Source organism: Camarhynchus parvulus, chromosome 19, assembly GCF_901933205.1.
Source record: "Camarhynchus parvulus chromosome 19, STF_HiC, whole genome shotgun sequence".
NCBI classification, from domain to species: domain Eukaryota; kingdom Metazoa; phylum Chordata; class Aves; order Passeriformes; family Thraupidae; genus Camarhynchus; species Camarhynchus parvulus.
In genome coordinates, this window is record NC_044589.1 from 6309080 (window position 1) to 6327747 (window position 18668).

The 18668-nt window shown below is 46.4% G+C and overlaps 1 protein-coding gene across 3 annotated transcripts in view; it reads right to left on the bottom strand.

Annotated features, from left to right (window-relative positions):
• Positions 1 to 927: 927 nt before the first annotated feature.
• SLC43A2 (solute carrier family 43 member 2) overlaps positions 928 to 18668 on the bottom strand; it is a 31713-nt gene continuing 13972 nt past the window's right edge. For 2 of the 3 annotated variants that reach the window (XM_030962777.1, XM_030962775.1), the window contains exons 6-14: positions 15373 to 15465; positions 14597 to 14730; positions 13994 to 14196; positions 13179 to 13322; positions 9669 to 9807; positions 9104 to 9236; positions 8494 to 8567; positions 6714 to 6837; positions 5735 to 5896 (exon numbers count right to left, since the gene is read on the bottom strand). In XM_030962777.1, coding sequence (XP_030818637.1) covers positions 5735 to 5896; positions 6714 to 6837; positions 8494 to 8567; positions 9104 to 9236; positions 9669 to 9807; positions 13179 to 13322; positions 13994 to 14196; positions 14597 to 14730; positions 15373 to 15465 — 1206 coding nt within the window. Of the gene's footprint in view, positions 5897 to 6713; positions 6838 to 8493; positions 8568 to 9103; positions 9237 to 9668; positions 9808 to 13178; positions 13323 to 13993; positions 14197 to 14596; positions 14731 to 15372; positions 15466 to 18668 lie in introns of all 3 variants that reach the window. The other variant, XM_030962776.1, reaches the window with a different exon arrangement.

An 18668-nucleotide genomic window follows, 5' to 3' on the forward strand; every position in this document is an offset into this window, starting at 1 on the left:
ACTGGCCTTGGGCATTTCCAGGGATGGGGCAGCCACAGCTTCTCCGGGTACTCTATGCAAGAGCCTCTCCACCCTCACAGAGAAGAATCTCTTCCCCATATCTAACCTAAATTTCCTTTGTTCCAGTCTGAACCCATTCCTCGTTGTCCTATCACTACAGTGCCTGATGAAGGGTCCCTTTCTGGCTCCCCTGTAGCTCCTTCACATACTGGTAGGTGCTGTGTGGTCTCCATACAACCTTCACTTCTCCAGGCTGAACTAACCCAAATTTCCCAGCCTGTCTCAATAAGGGATGTGCTCCAGTATTTTTATCAACTTTGTGGCCCCCTCTTTTGGGAAGGTGAGGAAGGGAAATGACGAGTGACCAGGGTATTAACGCAAATAGCCAGGGGATAAGTCAGTGCTACAGTCAGACAGGGTGAGTGGCTTCAGGTTATGGGCTTCACCTTGTCACTAGGTCATGATTTATGGCATTTTCAATGATTGTCATTATTGGATTGGAAAAGTAAACCACCACAGATTTAGCATCACCAAGCTAAGGCATGGATAACAGAGACGTGCAGCTTTGCTGTTGACACCTGTGATCCCTTCTGAGGCCACACTGTTCATTTGTCACTGTTTGACAACAGTTCACACTGTATAGCTGAGCTCAATCTCATTCTCAACCTGCCACCTACAGGATTTGGGGTTTTTTCTCAGAGATTAAACTCATTTGGTGAAGAAAAAATTAATTGGCAGTGGCTATTATCTCCTAACCTAGAGAAGAGTCAAAGAAATATTCAACCTGGGTCCTGCCCTTTGGCAGATGCCACTCTATAAAGCATTCAAGGTTTCATAATCTCGTTAGGAAGCAACAAATGCTTTTATTATGTTCACCCTCAGAAGGAAAACTAATGATTAACTTATTATCACTTTATTTTGAGATAGTACTGCAAGAGTGCACATCACCTTACAAACACAGAGAAGATGACACAGGCCTGCCCCGAGGAGTTTACAATTCCACTTTGGCAAACACTACAAAAAAAATTCTGTGGACAGGAAAAGGTGGGAGCGGTAATGCTGGCAGGTTAAAGAGTGGGTTTTCTGAAAGAGGGGATTGTCTCCAGAATAAAAAGCAGGTGACAGAGGGTGAGGCACAAGGAAGTGACAATCAGCAGTAGGATGACAACGTGGAGCACAGGACACCTGGTAAAAACAGATTGCACAGAGACAGGCTGGCAGCACATGGAATAAAACAAGGACCTGTGGGCTTTATAATTAACATGTAAGATTGCAGCTACATAACACATCATTGTTTCAGCTATTCCAGAGAAGATAACAATGTGAATCAGAAGTGGCCCTTTTTTTTTAATAAAAAACCCCAAACCAGTCCATTCCCAACAGGAATTTGATGTACTGTAATACTATTTTCCATTATGAGCACTTTACACTTTTAAACTGGGGTGTAGGGAATATCAAAAAGCTCTGCAGATGCAGAAAAAAAAATCAAAGGGGGGAAAAAAGAGTAGCAAATATGTGTAGTTTAGAGATTTCATTCCTTTTACCCTACAGTATCTGCTTTGAATTTTGTAGCATATTTTCCAAATTCATCAGCCTGTCAAGAGGGAAATCTCCTACTTGAAAACATTTTAGTGATTTATGGACTTAGTTAAAATCTCATTATCCTGCAATTTTCCTTTGCAGACAGAGCATGAAGAGGCCAGGCTTTGCTGTGGGAGTTGAACATTTCAGTTGCTGTAGCAGCATTGCAGTTAAGTTGGTGTCTCAGCAAGATTTGCCCCCTTTTCTTCCCCAGACATCTGTGTCCAGTTTCATCTCAAGGATCCAGATATAGCTTTACTCAGTGACTGTCATAGTGTAAGTGTCCTATTAAGCAGAACAGCACAGATTTTCTCTGCTACTTCTGACATTGTGTCATTGCATTAGTGCTATAAAGGCTGTGTCAACAGGGCTTAGGTTCTGACAGATTAGTGAAAGCAAAAAGCTGTCACCCTCCCTTCCCCACTCTATGAATTCAATTTTATTTTAATACAAATGCAGATTAAATGCATGTGAGAGGCTGTAGAGCCTGGGAGCAGTGTCTCCAGAAGGTGCAATTGCTTTACACAGCAACACCTTTGACTCTGAGGAACTCACAGATCAGGTTTCTGCTTCCTTACATTTAGCTGGGGTTGCTTCCATGGAGCTCTTTGCCATGGCCACCCTCCTTGCACTTCCCATATGGATCAGGGTAAGGAGGTACAAAGGACACAAAAACCCCTAAGTCCTACAAATTCATCATTTAGGAATTATGAGAGCAGTTCAACACATTGACCTATATTTGAGTTCCACAGATAAATGCATTATTGATGCTAACTGTTGGGACTCTCTACTCTTTGGTAGCCCATTTATTTTTCCCACAAGGTATCTCGTGCACCAGGCATTGTCTTGGTCCTGAAACACTCAGCTGGGAAGCAGCAATGCTGTTTTCCACTCCAATTGTATATAATGTCATTATATACAACTCTATTTCCCTAAGCATCAAAGGATGAGGCAAACTGCCCCTGATCAACCACAGTGACACAACCACCCCAGCTGTGTTTCTGCTGTGCAAGACAATGTTTAGAACAATCTGAAGGCAGAATATTACTTTCCACTGACCCCTCCTGCTGCATGAGGTGCAGCTCTGAAGCAGTTATGCCACAATCAGTAGAGTGTTTGCACATCTTGCATGCAGGTGCAGGTTTTTGATAGATAAATATGAGACTGAAGTTAGTTTGGTTCACAACTGTCAAAATAAATTTCACCCCATTTGATCAGAGCAGTGTTTCACTTTAGCCCAGTGTGTTTTCTCCAGCTTTGGCCAATTCTTACAAGACAGAACATGCAGACAAGTATCTTTCCTTGGCATAACTTTCTTATTTACAGCAACTTAAAATCTCCCTGAGTTAGTGGATGCATCAGACCATTGTTTAACCAGCCTCTTCTTTTTAAAAAATTGATACTTCTGTTCCCCACTACATTCTGCAGCAAAGAATTCCAGTTTGACTTTGCACGGCCCCAGAACATGATCCCGTTTGTCTGTTCAACCCTGAACAGCTAAAAGCTCCCTCTGTACCCACCAGGACATGAGCTCTCCTCACAGCTGACCAGCAGCTTCTGGCATTAAGCACACACATTCACCAGTTCATCAGATGAAACTGGATTTGAAGATATCCCTAATAAAGGGCAGGATCTGGGAATTGCAGTAGGGAGGTAGATGGCAGAAATAAAATTGTGTTCTTTGAAGTATGTGCAGCTAAATTAAAAGGCAGCAGCATCTCCACTAAGACTTCATTAAAATATGCCACTCTCTATTCCACTATTTTGCTGAGACATTTGTAACAGGCATTTAAGTGACATAAGAGTGGAAGAAATCACATTCAATTCTGAAACTGAGGTGGAAGTAATGCTGGCTAGCACACAAAACACCAACTCTGCTTTAGGACACTGAGACTATGGATGGAGGCTCACACACCTGATACTTAATCTGTCATTGTCATGTCACAAGTTTCTCTGAGCAGGAACAGGACTCTTCTCAAAATATTTAGAAGTATTGTAATAAAAAAATGCAGAAATCTGCAGAAAGCCCTCTCGCTGCACCACTGCTGGTGTATCTCTGAACATGTACTTGAAACAATACACGTGACCAGCAAAATTAATCAAAACTCTGCCTTCTTAATTATTGCTCAAAAAAAGATGGAAAGCTCACTAAATCATCAATCACCAAAACACAAAAAGTTCCAGAAGAACACAGTGTTGACAGCAGGCAGTAAAAGCTGCCTTGAAACAAACACATTTAATAAAGGCAACACATTAAAAAAATATCACAGATGTGTAAAACCCTCAAGTGGTGAATCCTTCTGAAAGGAGTGACTGAAGACTAGAAGGTACCACGGAGTGCGGAGCAGCAGCGACTGGAGATGGCGCTGCCGGCCCACGGAGCGCTGGCCCCGCCACCAGCCAGGGAGGGACCCGCGGGGCTGCAGCAAAGCTGAAACCCTGCCCGGCCTGAGGTTCTGCCTCCTTCAAACCCCAGCGAAGGAGCTCACACCCAGCTCAGCTTCCAGGTAATCTGTCACAGGAAGGTGGCAGCACGGTCTTGGTTCTTGGACTTTTCCAACCAGGCATAGTTGAATGTCTGAGCCCCTGCCAGGCTTTGCAGTAAAATACCACCACTATTTCTCCGTAATTGTTTTATTTCTGCCCCAACCTTCCCGCAGCCACCAGCTCAGCCCAGTGCAGTCGGTGCTCCTCCTCACACCCCTGCACAGTCCTGCTCCCACTCGGTGCAGTGCTTAACACAGGGCTACAGAGCCTGAGCTACCGACCTCAGCAAGAAGGTTAAGGGCAGAAAAGTCTGCTTTAGACAAGGAAAACCTCTATAAAAATAAGCAGGTTAAAAATTCCCTTTGTAGTCCCTCCCTGGTGTGAACAGGCCTGGGGCACCTTTACCCACACGTATTGCTCTGGCAGCAGCTTCACCTTACAATCAATCACCAGGTGCTCTGTCCAGACAGAGCATTAACATTGCAGAAGGCTCCTAGAACAGCCAAAGTGGCAGCATTTTGGTCAGTCACAGGAACCTGGTGTTCAGCAGCTTGGTGACCATTATCATAGCAAGGTAAATCAGCTATGGCTAAAGGAAAAATGACATCACCACATCACCCTGCCATATGTCCACAGGATCCAGTTACCAGACACAAAGGAGTGTTCTGCACTCCTGGTTCTCTTCACCAGCAGGTCAGCTCACAGCATGTGAACACCAAGGTATCTGAAGCCCCAGAACTCAGCTTCAAGAAGCTTCACTTTACTGAACACACATTGCTGCTCCCCTCCTAGGGGCATCTCAGGGGGGAAGGAGAGGCAAAAGGCAACAAAGTCTCAAAGCACTTCATCGGTAAACAAGATCCAATTCTTATCTCAGAGGCTCCAGGACTGCAGACAGTTTAAAACACGTACGGGTGAGTTTGTGAACCGGGAAGAAGAGGAATTCCAGGCCTCCCAAGGCTTGGTCTAGGACCAGCAGTCCACTATAGGCTCTTCATTTCAGTGTGGAAGGCAGATCCATTGCTCACAGTCTGTGTCATTTGCAGTAATAAAAGGTTTCGGAGCTGTCAGTGCTAGCAGCCAACATTTAGCAAAACACTGAAGCTGTGCTCATACACATAGGAATAAAAACCCCTTCCCTGCCTCAGAAACAGGGATATGTCTGGAGAGACAGTAAAACCACTGGTTCCAGCTACACATCAAGCAGAAAGACCATTATGAAGCCTTGGGGAGGGAGGACAGTGCAGCTTGTATCCGTGTCAGCCAAGTTTGGGGGAAGAAGGGGAGAAAACAGACTGCAGCGTGTTACCTTTGCAAACTCAAATTATGGTCTGTCTTCCCTCTTCCCCCATCCCTCTATTCCTTCTCTCCCCAGTTTCCCATGCAAACTCTCTGCTGCTGGAGAGTGTGATCAGGGGATAATTTAAGACACAATAGCTGTGTGGCCTTTATAAAAAGGAAAAGTGTCCCATGTTTTGGAATAAGGAGTGGGAAGTCTCCTCCTGCCATATATCTGAGGAAATCTCAGTCATGATGTCCAGCCCTCACTCCAGTGATGAGCAAAGACTGGCAGAGCCAGGGGAGAAAAGTCCTGGCTTACACCACAGGTAGAACCCACAGATGTGGTAGGAACTTGTACAGGGGAGGTTGTACATGAAGCACCAGTTTAAACAAAGGCTTCCTCAGTGGGAGTGCCATTGATTTTGAAGAAAAGTTTGGCATCTTCCATCTTCTGCTTTTTTTCTCTCTCTAGCCTGCGCCTGTAGCAGACCAGGTAGATTGGGAGGCAGAAACCCAGGAGGCTCAGGCCAAGCAAGCCAACATTCACCTGCAGGAGGAAAGCAAACCAAAACTAGGCTGGTTAGGAGAACACAACAACCCAGTCACGCATGCAGCAGTGTCAGAGCCCAGCCCACATCACCAGCTGTGGGCAAACCAGGAGACGCCCTGCTCCCTGTGCTGGCAACATCCTCCACTGTTCTCATCCTTAGAGAACCTTGTGTGTACAAGCTAAACAAGCTAAATGCTGCAAGAGTTTGTCACTCTGGATTATGGCTGTGGGAGTCTTGTTCCACAGAACAGGCAAGGGCTGGTGGAGCTGCAGGTGTTTCACACCAAGCTTGCTCACTGAAGAGCAACAGGCATGGGCACATGTAGCCTAGAGACCAGAATTCTCCTCAGTATCACCCATGTCACGATTTTATTGAGCTGCCCAGACTCTCAGCAAGACACCACATCAGCCCTGCCCTCAACAGCCATTTGGCTTTTTGGACATTAGCATCAGCAATGCAAAATTTACTAGCAATTGGAGCTTGTAGCTCTCAAGCATCACAATGTTTTTCCTCAATTTTGAGGTCTGCTCACACTCACCCATTTTAACCCGACAGATTCTGACTCACCACACAAAGTGTTAGTGGAAAGCATTCCCTTCCTCCCTTTCCATTCACCATAAGGGTTACTGGCTTCCCTGCCCAGGGACTCATTACTCACACAGGGAAAGGTCTGGACAGCACCAAGGTAACAGCGGACTGAGGGACATGTAAAATTACAGCTGTTTTTAACCTTGGTCCATGCACAGGAGTCCTTAAATGAGCCAAAAATCATCTTAACCCCCAAGCTTTCAGATCAAAATGAGAAGAACTTGCCCAGAGGGGGTCTCCTTTCAAAGGTCCTGTCAGTGCCATGAAGAGAGGCTGCTGCAGGAGGGCAAAGAGGGCACTGATCAACGACTGCAGCCCTGTCAAGCTGCCAAACTGAGTCGAGGGGTATCTGTCAACAAAGAAAGCAACAGCATTATTATGTGTCACCTTGACTTCATACCACCCAGGTCAGATTACATTCCCAGTCCAGTAACAACAAAGACCAACGTGAGAGCACAGTCCCAAGACAGGCATAATGTGCAGACCTCCCTCCTGCACTGGGTAACTGCCCCTTTTTACAGGGTATTTACAAACACCCTGTGGTGTCACACAGCTCCTGAGAGCAGAATGGAACTGCTGCCAAGGCTGGAGCCTTCTTATTCAGATTATTCTCACCCTGAGTCTCAGACTTTAGCAATATCAGATCCAGCACTTGTTTTGTTTTGCAGCTCTACTGTGGGCAAGTGGAAGTGCTTATACAGCTCCTGTTTCTATTGCACAGGGAGCAGAGTGTGGATATTTACAAGTTAAAAGCAGGGCTTTATCCAGATGACAACACCAGTGCCTGAGCAATCATTTTCATCTGGTCATAACAATTTGCTCCCTTTGGATGTGAGTGAAACCTGCACAACAGGTTAGTGTTTTCCTTTTTAGAGAACAAGTCTGATCCTATGTCAAACTAAACAACACTGTTGACTGGCAAGTGCTGGTATCAGATAATATTAATGGAAAAATAAATTTCAGGAATCTTCCAACATCTTTCTCTTTCCATGACTGAGCAGTAATTAAAAACAGTCAGGTTAAACTAAACTTGGAAAGAAAGAAGCAAATCAAACCTTCAAATATTCAAAAAGCCATATTCAAAGCAAAAATACTTCAACTCCAGGAAGTTCCAGAGTTGCAATGGTCAAATAGGATTAGTTTACAAGTAAGGTGATACTTACTGCAACATATATCTATTTACCTTGCCCAAGACAAAAATATTTTTCTTCTGGCTGCCAGGGAACCGAAAGTTTGTACATTTCTGAAGCAGAGTCTTAGATGTGTTCTCTAGTCTGGATTCCCCAGACACGGGGATCTAAACCTTTGCCAGAAACAGTCTGTGGAGTCTCCATCCAGGGAGATATTCAAACAAAACCAGTTGCACTCCTGGACCACCTGCACTACCTGACCTTGGTCTTGAGAGGTCCCTTCCCACCTCAACAAATCTCTGATCCCCTGAAAGAGAACAGCTCCTCTTTGTTCCTCTGTCCTACCTCTCAGCACTGAGGGACAGATCTGTTTTCAAGGCCAAAAACATTGCTTAATGAGGAAGAGAATATTTAGATTCAGCTATTGATAACTTGCAAAGTTGGAAACAGGATGGGTGATCTGTCCTGGGAAAGGGAGGAGGCATCACTAATGGTATCTTGAGCAATGTTTTACCAATGTCAACTTCAGAGGAGAGCAGCAGCGATGTTTTTAGTCATGTTAATGTTTTACCTGGGCACATGCACACATGTGCTCATGGCAAGACAAAAAAAGCCTTGAGTTTTTACTATATAACCTGTGTGTCAATAGTTGAGCCTCACACATAACTGATCCTGGCTCTGTTGCTAAACAAGGAAAGCACTGGGATTTCAGTCCAGCTGTTGTCATGTCTAGAGGTGACTGAGGAAACAAGTTGCATCATTTTTCTCCTCTGACCATGAAGACCTCATTCCTGATCTCCCTCTCCCCTGGACAGCCCATCATCCCAAACCAGTTTATCTGGCCAGCCACATCTTATGGGGAACCAGAGACTTACACAGCTGCATAGAGGCCTCCCACAGCTGAGTGGATGAATCCTCTCACAATTGTGTGCAAAATGAAGGACAGAATCTGAAAAAAGAAGCAGAAAAATGTCACATCCTAGACACCCACTCAAGGTGTGCCAGAACCCAACACCATTCCTAAAAGCTGCTCTTTTCAGGTAGGATTGGGAAACCCAGACCCAAAACCTGAAATATCAGCACGAGGGAAGAAATTTGCACTTGTCTCCAGGCACTGCTTTTCCTTACTCTGCACACACACAAGACCTCTCTCATTTGTAGGTGGCACTGCTGCAAGGACATGTCCCCAGCAACCCCTGGCCAGGATCACAATGCTTTTCCATGGCCACCAATTTAGTTAATTTTCCACAAGTTATTGCAGACAACACGCAAGTATGAGCAAACTGCTTTTACTTGCTCCTAGGCAAACTGATGTTTGCCTACATCATCAAGGTGTGTTTAAGTGTAGCATAAAATCACTAAACTCCTCTGCCAAAAATAGGTGGTGCCACAGAATAAATATTTTAACAGGTTTATAATCCCACAGGTACCATTGGGCACAGCATTTGACGCAGGAATAAGCTGCTGTACACATCACCTACTCACCTGCAAGGGTAGATTAGGAATAAGACAGGTGATTCCAAATCCAACCAGCAGGAAGTTGGTGAATACAAAGGCATTGGTGGAGTTGGTGATTTTCTGGATCTGACGGTCACGCTTTTTCTTTTTCTTGTCACCTCTGGAAGGACAGCAAAACCTGGGTTACAAACACTCCCAGCAGCTGCTGGGACTCAGCAAGATTCTCTACACATCACATCAACTATCTACACCAGTTTGGTTACAGATCTGCCTATGGAGGTGCTGGGATCTCCACCAGTGGAAGCTGAGGAACATCTGGGTAATAATTTCAGTGCTGTTACTCTTACTCTTAGGCTAGGAGGGAAGTCTGAGCCTCTCCTGCTACAACTTAAATTTGCTCTTCTCGACTGATCTTAGTGGACATGGAAGATAGTCTGCTCCTTTCCTCTGCAATTATCAAGTCTTCCTTCAGGCTTTCTTTTCTATACTGAAGAGCCAATATTCTTTTCAGTCTTTGATCCCACAACACACAAGGCAGAGCAGAGGGGGCCTGCCAGGTGCCTGCATGTCCCGTGTGGGGCACACTACGCACTGCTCAGCGTTGCTCTCCTCATTCTCTTCTGAGCCATCATCACACTCTTTCATTCTCCAGTCCATGATGTATCCGATCACAGGCGCTGTCAGCAGGCACAGCAGCTGCAGGACCCCAAAAATGGAAGTGTAGAAAGCCACTGCAGGGAAAAAAAAAAATTATTAAAAATAGTTTTCAGTCCAAGCAATAGGAAAAAAATATGAAAAATGCCTTCCCATTATCACTTCTCTTATCAGTCATTCATCAACCTTCCATATATCAGAATAGACATGCTGAGCACACTTCTTTCAGCCATTCTTATCCTGCACTGGAATTCTCTGGGCAGCAGCAGGTAGGGCTCCAAAAATGGGGACACAGCACCCACTCAGTGTCAGTGAGGTTTATTCTGGGCAGGACCAGCAGGAAAAATTTTTATAAGCTTTGTGTGCTGCACAGCCAGGCCTGCTTTAGTCATCTCCTCTCCTGCCTTGCTGGGAGCTGCAGCTTCTCCAGCTGGGATGCTCCAGTGAGGACAATCAGGCTGGGAAGGTGAGGACTAACCCAGTTTGTGCTGAATGGACAAATTTGGAAGAAAGGGGAGAGGAGATTATCATCTAAAAATAACAGCATTTGTGAGCAATTGTTACAAAGCTCAAAGTGATGAAAATTTCGTGCTAACGATGAGAGAAGTGTCTCCGTGGCTTGCTAAGGGAAAGCTGATGCCAGCAGACTCAGAAGAAATTGTCCCCTCCTGTCACTGAGCAGTTCCCCCACCCTGCAAGGCTTTTTTCCACTTCCTCTCAGCAGCCCACGTGGTGACTGAGGCACCACACAGAAGGGCTGGTGAGTCACGGTGTACCACAGCTCCAAAATAAGGATGTAGCTCTGAAACTGCCCATCTCAGCACACAGAGCACAAGTTACAGCCCTGTAAGCAAAGCAGCTGACATTTTCATTTGTCCCTCCCGTTTTTAAGTCCAGCCAAAGCAGTACAGCCAGGATTTCCACCAAAATCCACTTGGTAATGGAGAGAAAGTTTCCAACAAGCCTCTCTCTCCTAAACAGTTGCAGCAAACCCCAGCAGGGCTGCTCTCTGTGCCCAAGCATGGCACCTGGTGATCTTTTCCTGGCTCCAGCTGCTGGCAAAGGAGCTGAGAGGAACTTCCAACCTCCAAACTCACATTCATGGCCCCGTTCCTCCCACAAAGACAAGCCCTGAAGTGACCCCACATCCCCTCTCATTATAGCAACTGCTGCAGCCAAGAGAAACAGGTGGCATCACTCTCTGTGAGCACTGCAGGAGCTGATTTACTGGTGGCTGGTTATTTTTTAATAGAGGGTAAGAAGCAAGCCACGCTGTCATGTTTTGCCTCTTTATGCTGCCCTGAACACTTAATCTTAGGCTCTAAACAGCAAGGGCAGAGGGCAGCTTGAATTAAGGAGTGAAATTTATGGGGTCAGCAAGGGAAGGGGAGGAAACACAGTAGCTGCTACAAAACAAGGCCCCCTCAGCTTATCTGTCATCTTAAAAAACATTCTTTCCCAAGGAGAAAAAGCAGTAATACCTAACAAAGGAAGCACACATGGGCACAAGCCTTTACATTCCCTGTTTTAGATGCTTTTCACTCAAAACTGCCCTGAGCAAGCACCTCACACTGTTGAGTTTTCCAGCCCCAGGTCTCTCAGTATGACCACATTTGAGAGCAAGGTGACAATTTATGAAAGATACAGACAAATTTCAGGTTCTGGGCATAACAGGTCTCCTCTCCCCTGCCTTCCTACAACACAGTTATTTACAGAATGAACCCTCAAAGCTTTTTCCTCATCTTTTGGGGGGTTTTCAGCAGATAAGTAGCCACAAGCTGACTGCTCTCTCCACCGTTAGGTTTCCTGACAGGTCCAAGTCACCAAAACCTGCACAGAAAGAACTTTCAAGGACACTGTGCCTCACTGCAATTAAAGACTTCACTACTGATCTGCATGATTTCCCCCACATCCTTCTCTCCTGTTGTAATCCCAGGAATATTTAACTTTTGACCACAACACTTGCAGGGTTTGACCCAGCTCTCCTCTCCCCTCCCTCAGTGCTCCCAAGGGCAGCTGCAGGTGGAGGGAGCTCTCTGAGCAAACCCCACCCAGGAGAACAAACACAGGAATCAGGAGGAATGTGAGGGAGCAGCATCCCATCCCCTCCTGGTGCACACACAGATTGCATTTCTGGAGAGCTGCACGTGCCTTGGAGCTGCTCTTGCAGCAGAGCCTGACACTGCTGAGACCAGACAATGCCACTGTTTTGCTGATGCCATGGAAACACCAAGACAGAGGCTGCACTGCAATGAGCCCAGGCTACATTCAGGGGGGAGGAAGGGAAAAAATAGGAAGAAATCTTAAAGGTGGCACAGAAAAATTGCAGCATGCCCAAGGGGGACAATCCCTGTTTTAGCAAGGAGTTTGATCTAAGCAGAATTGGCAGCTTATCTAGTCAATGTTAATTCTGAAATTCCAAAGAGAGGAGGAGAAGGATAGAAATTGAAATTAAATTAGTACAGCAAGTTAGGGTAAAAATATAATAATAATTTTTTTAAAAAGCAGTGTCAGAGTTACAAGGTAAGCAGAAAAGGAAGCAGTGTTGGGAAAGGTAGGCAGTGTGAAGTTTGTCCTGTTTTGCTGTTTAATGTCTAAGCTGGCTCCTGAGCCAGGAGATAAAGAGCTGAATGCTGCAGGCTGTCAGAGGCTCAAGAAACAAAGCAATTCAGGGAATGCCAGGGCACTTGGAGTTTCCTGAGTTTCCTTCCCTCCCCCAGAGCTCACTCCTGTTTTCAGAGGAGTGCCTCTTGATTTATCAGCTTCATGCAATCCAGATTTAACAAGTTCAAACTGGATCTTACTACAAAGGACAAAAACAAAGTTAAAAAAAAAGACTAAGTCCTGTTTTGCAATCCTGGGTATTTTTGACAGTAAACTAATGTACTCTTTCCTGTTTGCTCCATGAACTTCATCAGAACTATAAATGCAGGGAGTCCAGCCCAGGGAGCAGCCCTGAGCCTCCCCAGCACCCACCAAGCTGCACAAAAACCCAGCTCTGACTTCACTTCTCCCCGCTGGGTGCTGGGCTGAGGCACTGAGTCCAAGCATTACTCATGAGAGTCAGCTGCTCTGCATTCTCTGCTTGCTTGGGATAACTTAAGCAAATACCTGATGAAATAGGTTTTCCAGTTAAAATAAAAATTAGCAGTCCACCCCCAGGGGTTACTTGCAAGAGCCTACGTGGGGAAATAACATGGGGCAATATCTGAACAGACACAGGGTTAAAATTAGCTTGACATTCAAGCACCTACCTCACTGCCCCTCTGTGCTGGGCTGGTTCCAGCCCTTCCCTGGACCCTCCCAGCAGCTGTCAGTGCTCTTGGACACCATGGATTGCCCTGCATGGAGCATCTGCTGAGGAATCAGCTGCTCTGCCTTCACTCACCAAGTCTGGGTCAGCTCCCAGCCCCAAGGATGCAGTAAAAGTCTTCAGAGGTTCCCCTACCTTGACTTTCATCTCCAGACAGAAACTCCAGGATGGTGTTCATGGCCCCCATGTAGAAGATGAGCCTCAGCTGAGTGACACACATGGTGATGAGGCTGAGCAGCAGGATGGGACTGAAGACACTCTTCATGAAGGAGGGAGTAGCTGCAGAAGGAGTAACAGAGCCTCTGAAGAAGGCAGCACACCCTGGCAAACATTCACAGTTTTGCCTCTGGCCTAGTAGGGTCTCTCCTGGCCAGAAGTGCCAGTGGCAGCCCCAAGGAGTTCACCTGGTGCCCCACAAACTCCCACCATCAGCAGCTGCAGATGCTGGAGTTTGGTTACCAGTGACTGGGGCAAGGCAGCAGGAAAGGAGGCTGCCCTGATTTGGTGGATTAGGACAAAAACAAGCCTCCAACCATTTGCTTTCACCATCAAGGCCAGGCTGGATGGGGCTTTGAGCAACAGGCTCTGGTGGAAGGGGTGGAATTAAATGATCTTTAAGGTCCCTTCCAGGTCAAACCATTCCATGATGCCCCAGAGTAAAGAAGGCTTGGTCATGGTGGCAACAATCCACCCAAGAGCCAGCAGTGACCAGCTGCCCTGTCCCCCTGCAGCCACAGCAGCTCCCATGTGCTGTCCCCACCAGTGGCTGCACCATTTGTGTTCAGGGAAAGACAGAAGGACAGGATTCCTTACATAACTCCAGTCCTGGTGGCTGGCACGAGGCCCTGGCAACACCTGGATCACGTTTTGCTCCTTTGCAAACAGGTCTGGAGCAGAGCAGGGAGGCCAACAGGCCTGTGCCAGCACCCTGGGGCACCCCAGAACCACACCTGCACTGTCAGGCTGGCACTTCACTTCCAGGTCCACTGTAGACAGACAGAGCTTGTTGTTCTCCTGCAGAGCTGCTGGCTCCTTGGGGCCCTTCATGGAGCTCCCCACGCTGAGACGGCGCCCCACGGTCGTCACTTGCTTGTAGAACTGCTTCCCAGTGATTTTGTGGTCAAATCCCAGCCAGCTGAACTTTATTTTCACCCTGTTGGGTTGCAAAGAGCGTAAGAGCTGGGTGAGGAGTCAAAGGCAGCAACGTTGCAGGAGTCAGAAAGGCTATTTGTGGATTTAAGGCACTGGTTTCCATTACAGACCCACAAATGGTTTTGATCTAGAGCACACTGAGATACTTTCCCTGGGCCAACTTGGCATAAATCAATATAGAAATACTTATGACCAGGAACAGATCATTTTCCCTTCGTAATTCCCACAGTTTGGAAAGTTCTGCTTTGCACAGGTAACCCATGCTAATGGCAGGCAGAAATCCTCAGCCTAAGAGGTGGCAGCAATAAACAACATGCAAGGGGTTCCCTGTCTACTCCTCTAAATTCTTTGTGCCAGCTTTTCCTAGAGGATTAGGAATGGGATTAGCCCTGGAGACTTACGAGTAGTCCATGTCTTCTGGTCCTGGGAAAGGCTCCAGGGGCCAGTTGAAGAAGCAGTTGAGGAAAACGAGTCCTGCACAGCTTGCCCAGACAAGCAGGATAAGGATGAAGGAGACCCCAAAGTCATAGATAACCTGGGAATCACAAGGGAATATGGGTTTGGCTACAGGAGCACAAAGATGCTTCAATATTCTTGGAATGAGGTCTGAGAGAAACAGGGAAAGAACATCATTATACACTTAAAATGGGTTGAACTCAAGTGGTTAACAAAACAATTTTGTGACAAAGAGTTTCTTGGAAAACCAGCAGGAATTTAGGAATTTCCCTGCACACCTGAGACTGCAATGAAACATCCCTGGTTCAGAACAAGATGATCTATCCAGGCAGTCCAGGTGACCATCTTGTGTCCCTTCAGTGATAAATTATGTTCAAAGCCAACCATTGGTGACCATCACACAGATAAAATATACATGTGTATTAAATATATATACACAATATATAGACACAAGTTAGAGATTAACAAAGCAATCTTTTCTAAAAAAAAAAAAACTTCAGTTTTTCACTTCTACTTAGCACTTCTAAAGTTTTCTATCTGCTGCATTCTTGAGGCAGTCACTTGGGAAGTCTCTAATACAGACAGGAACTGAATCTTGCAAATGCACATCCCTAAAAAGGACCTTTAGCAAATAGCCCCTCTTTCTTTCCACTTTATTGCTAAACAGGGCAAGACACCAGCACAACACCACCAGTCACAAGCCTTGATCCCACAGCCTCACCTTGATTCCTGGGAAAGTCACAGCAGAGGAAGCATAGGAGCCAATCATCAGAGCAATGAACGTGGAACGAAGGTCCCCAAACATGTTGGGCAGCTGGGGAGAGAGAGGAACATCAGTTGGAGCAGGAATGAGGCTTTCTCGAGGAGATATTGGCATTTAGGATTAATTCTCCTGGATAACAGAATGTGAAGCAGCCAGTTTTACTTAGGCATGACTTAGCTGTTCAAGATATTACTCTGCAGGTTTCACTGGTGTCTCCAGAGACAGGCAATGTCTACAACCCAAGATTTATGTGCTTACTGATGCTGTTTCTTTCCAGACTGACAGCATATTTTGCATCATTCACCTTTAGCACAGGAGCATTTGCTCCAGCTCTTGTGCTTTCTTTAAAAGCTCCTTACCCCAAAAACCTTCAGCCACCACTTTTCCTCTCCCACAAACACAAGCCCAAATTCTCTGTTTATCACCTTCCTTTGAGCCAAGGGTTGTTAGACACAGGCTGCAGTCTTTAACACACCCTGCAACACCTTGAGCTGCCAGCTTTGTTTATGCACCTTGGGTCAGCACCCAAATCCTTTGCAGCAGACCAGAAAGTTCCTGTTATAACAAGAAGGAACAGAGACCAGCACAAACGGTGCTGCTGTTTGCATTTCCATTTCTAGCCATCTCCAAGGCTCCTCCTGTGATCATTTCTGCATCACTGGGATGGCTCAGATGCCTCAGCACAGAGCTAGGTGCAGGGAAGGAGTCACAAACACCAGATAGCCAAGGATTTATCACTCAGCACAGCTACTGAGCTCTGCAGCAGGCAACACAACAATGCTACTCCTGCCACCCACCCCCTTCACTGCCTGGGCTCCCATCAGGTGTGCTGAGAGCAGACCAGGCTGGTTCTGCAAGGAGCTGTTGGGAAAGCAAAGCTCTCAGTAAGGACAGGCAGCAGCAGCTCACAGCAACCACTTCTGCCACCTGAACAGCAAAATCACTCCCAGGATGGCTCACCAGCCCCTGCTTCCACTCAAGATCCAAAGGCAGAAACAGCAGGAGACCTTCCTACTCTGCTGGGAAAGGAAGAACCCCCTGTTTTCCTAAACAACCAGAAGTGAACAAGTTTCCATCACTCACTAATGCTGTCCTGGAAACTGGAAATTACAGGGAGAAGCATTGAAGTTGTCAGGCTATGGAGAGCTGGGCTGACACCTCCTGAAGCTGGTCAATGGGCAGAGATTCTGCTGCAGGCTGGCAGATTTCCCTCCCACCTCCTCTTTTTTTGGGTCACTTACTCCCCAAATTCACTTGAGCATCACTACCACGTCAGCCTCAGAGGACCTCAAAGCAGGACACTGCAGATGCCTTCTAGGACTGAAAGCACAAGCAGCCCTTTTTCTATGCTAAGAGGCTGCTGAACAAAAAGATTCAGAGAATATCAACCTGAGCAAGCAAGTGCTGCCATCACACTCCCCTTGCACGGCTGAAAAACAAACCCATCTTTCCCCAGGAGCAGCATATAAGGCAAGCAAATCTGGCTTGTGTCACGGCGTGTTTACAAGGCAGAAATATTCCTGAGCAGGAGCACTCCGGGACCCATCTGGCTGTTTATCATCCCCATGCCTCACTGCAGAGCTTCCTATGCACTGCAGCCTGCAGGTCCTCACATAACCCCAGGCTGGGCAGCAGCAGTGATGTGCTGAGCCTGCTGCTGCCCATGAACCCTGGAGGAGGAGGAGGAGGAGGAGGAGGCAGAAGAGCTGTGCTGCTCTGCAGAGCATCCCCACACCCATCACCCCGCATGCAGGAGAGCTGCCAGCAGGCTGCTCCTGGGAGCTGCAGACAGGAAACAGCTCAAGGATCCAAAGGTCTGTTACCAGGCACTGAAAAATCTCCTCTTGGAAGCACTGCCCTCAATTTACACACTCCCAGAAAGCAGCATCTGCAGAGTGGAATAGCTGAGGGTTGTAAAAAAGGCTGGTCGCTGTCACCAGGATGGGCATTTGTTTCCTCCCAAACACCCCAAACCTAAAATAATGTCCAGAAATGACAACAAAACTGCTGCTCCTGCTGGGGAGCTCAGGGCAGGGCAAGAGCTGCACAAACACAGCTGCTTCTTGGCAAGGGCTGGTTTTCCCCAGAGATCCAGAGTCCACAAAAAGCTTTTTTCATACAGCAGGAAAGGAACTTCCAGGTGGATCCTCCTGCTCTGAGGGCTACTGGAGACACAGAACAGGAAGCCACGACCAGGAGAACCCAAGGCTGCTTCTGCCCTGATTGGGACACAAGTCCTAGAAAGGCTAAAGATTTCCTCAAATCCAATTTGGCACCCAGCAAGCAGCTAGATTAAAAAAATTGGACAGAAGAGATTTAATGTCTTATCCAGCCCAATCAAAGCAGAAACTGCAAACACTGAGCACTTGGAAGGAAGAGAAATATGGGACTACCTGGAGGGGCAGAGGGGAGAAGAAGGGGGAAAAGGGGGAAAAGTCCCTTCAAGACCAGAAAACCTCTCAGATTGTGCCAGCACTGGCAGTGCCTGTGCAGCTCTCATCTAAAGACCAGCTACAAAAACAACATGCAATATTTACCAAGTCATTTTTCATGCTGTCTTTATACTAGCAAGCATTGGAAAAAATGAACCACAGAAAGGGAAAAAAAAAAAAAAAGGCAATAAAAAACACAAGCCATGGAGCAAGTGAGCTCTGTTTTTCTGCCACCAAAAAGGATCTAATCCTCATTCTGATCTCATCCCCGCAGGCCAGAAGTGACTCCTCCAGCAACTTCTGCCCATTCTGGTATGACAGCTCCAATTCTGCAAGACCTATGACGACAGAAACTCTTAAGCCTCTTGTTTAAAGGTCACTGTCACTCAATGCAATATTAACTTTATGCCCTGTCACAAAGACACTCCGTGAATGTTGCCACACGTAACTGTTTTTTACTGGAGTCCTTTATTGCAGGTTGTAATCCTAAACTGATAAATCATTTCCTTTTGCAGATTTTTTTTCCTCATCTGCCCTACAGTGAGTTTATAATAATTTATATTGTTTTCCAGCTTTTCCCTGGAGACATTCCATATACAGAAAACAGCACAGCATTGCTACCAAAGCCTGTTTCCCTCCTCTTGCAAGGACTGTTTGAAAGAACAGCAAAAAAAAAAAAAAAATCAAGGCATTGAGAACTAGACTACTGAAAAATGGTATTTTTGTTCAATTAAACTTTGTTTTCCCTATTGGGGGTGTATTTGGAAGTTACACAGACACTAAAAATATGTTCTGCAGGAAAGCCTCAAACTGGCCCCCTTT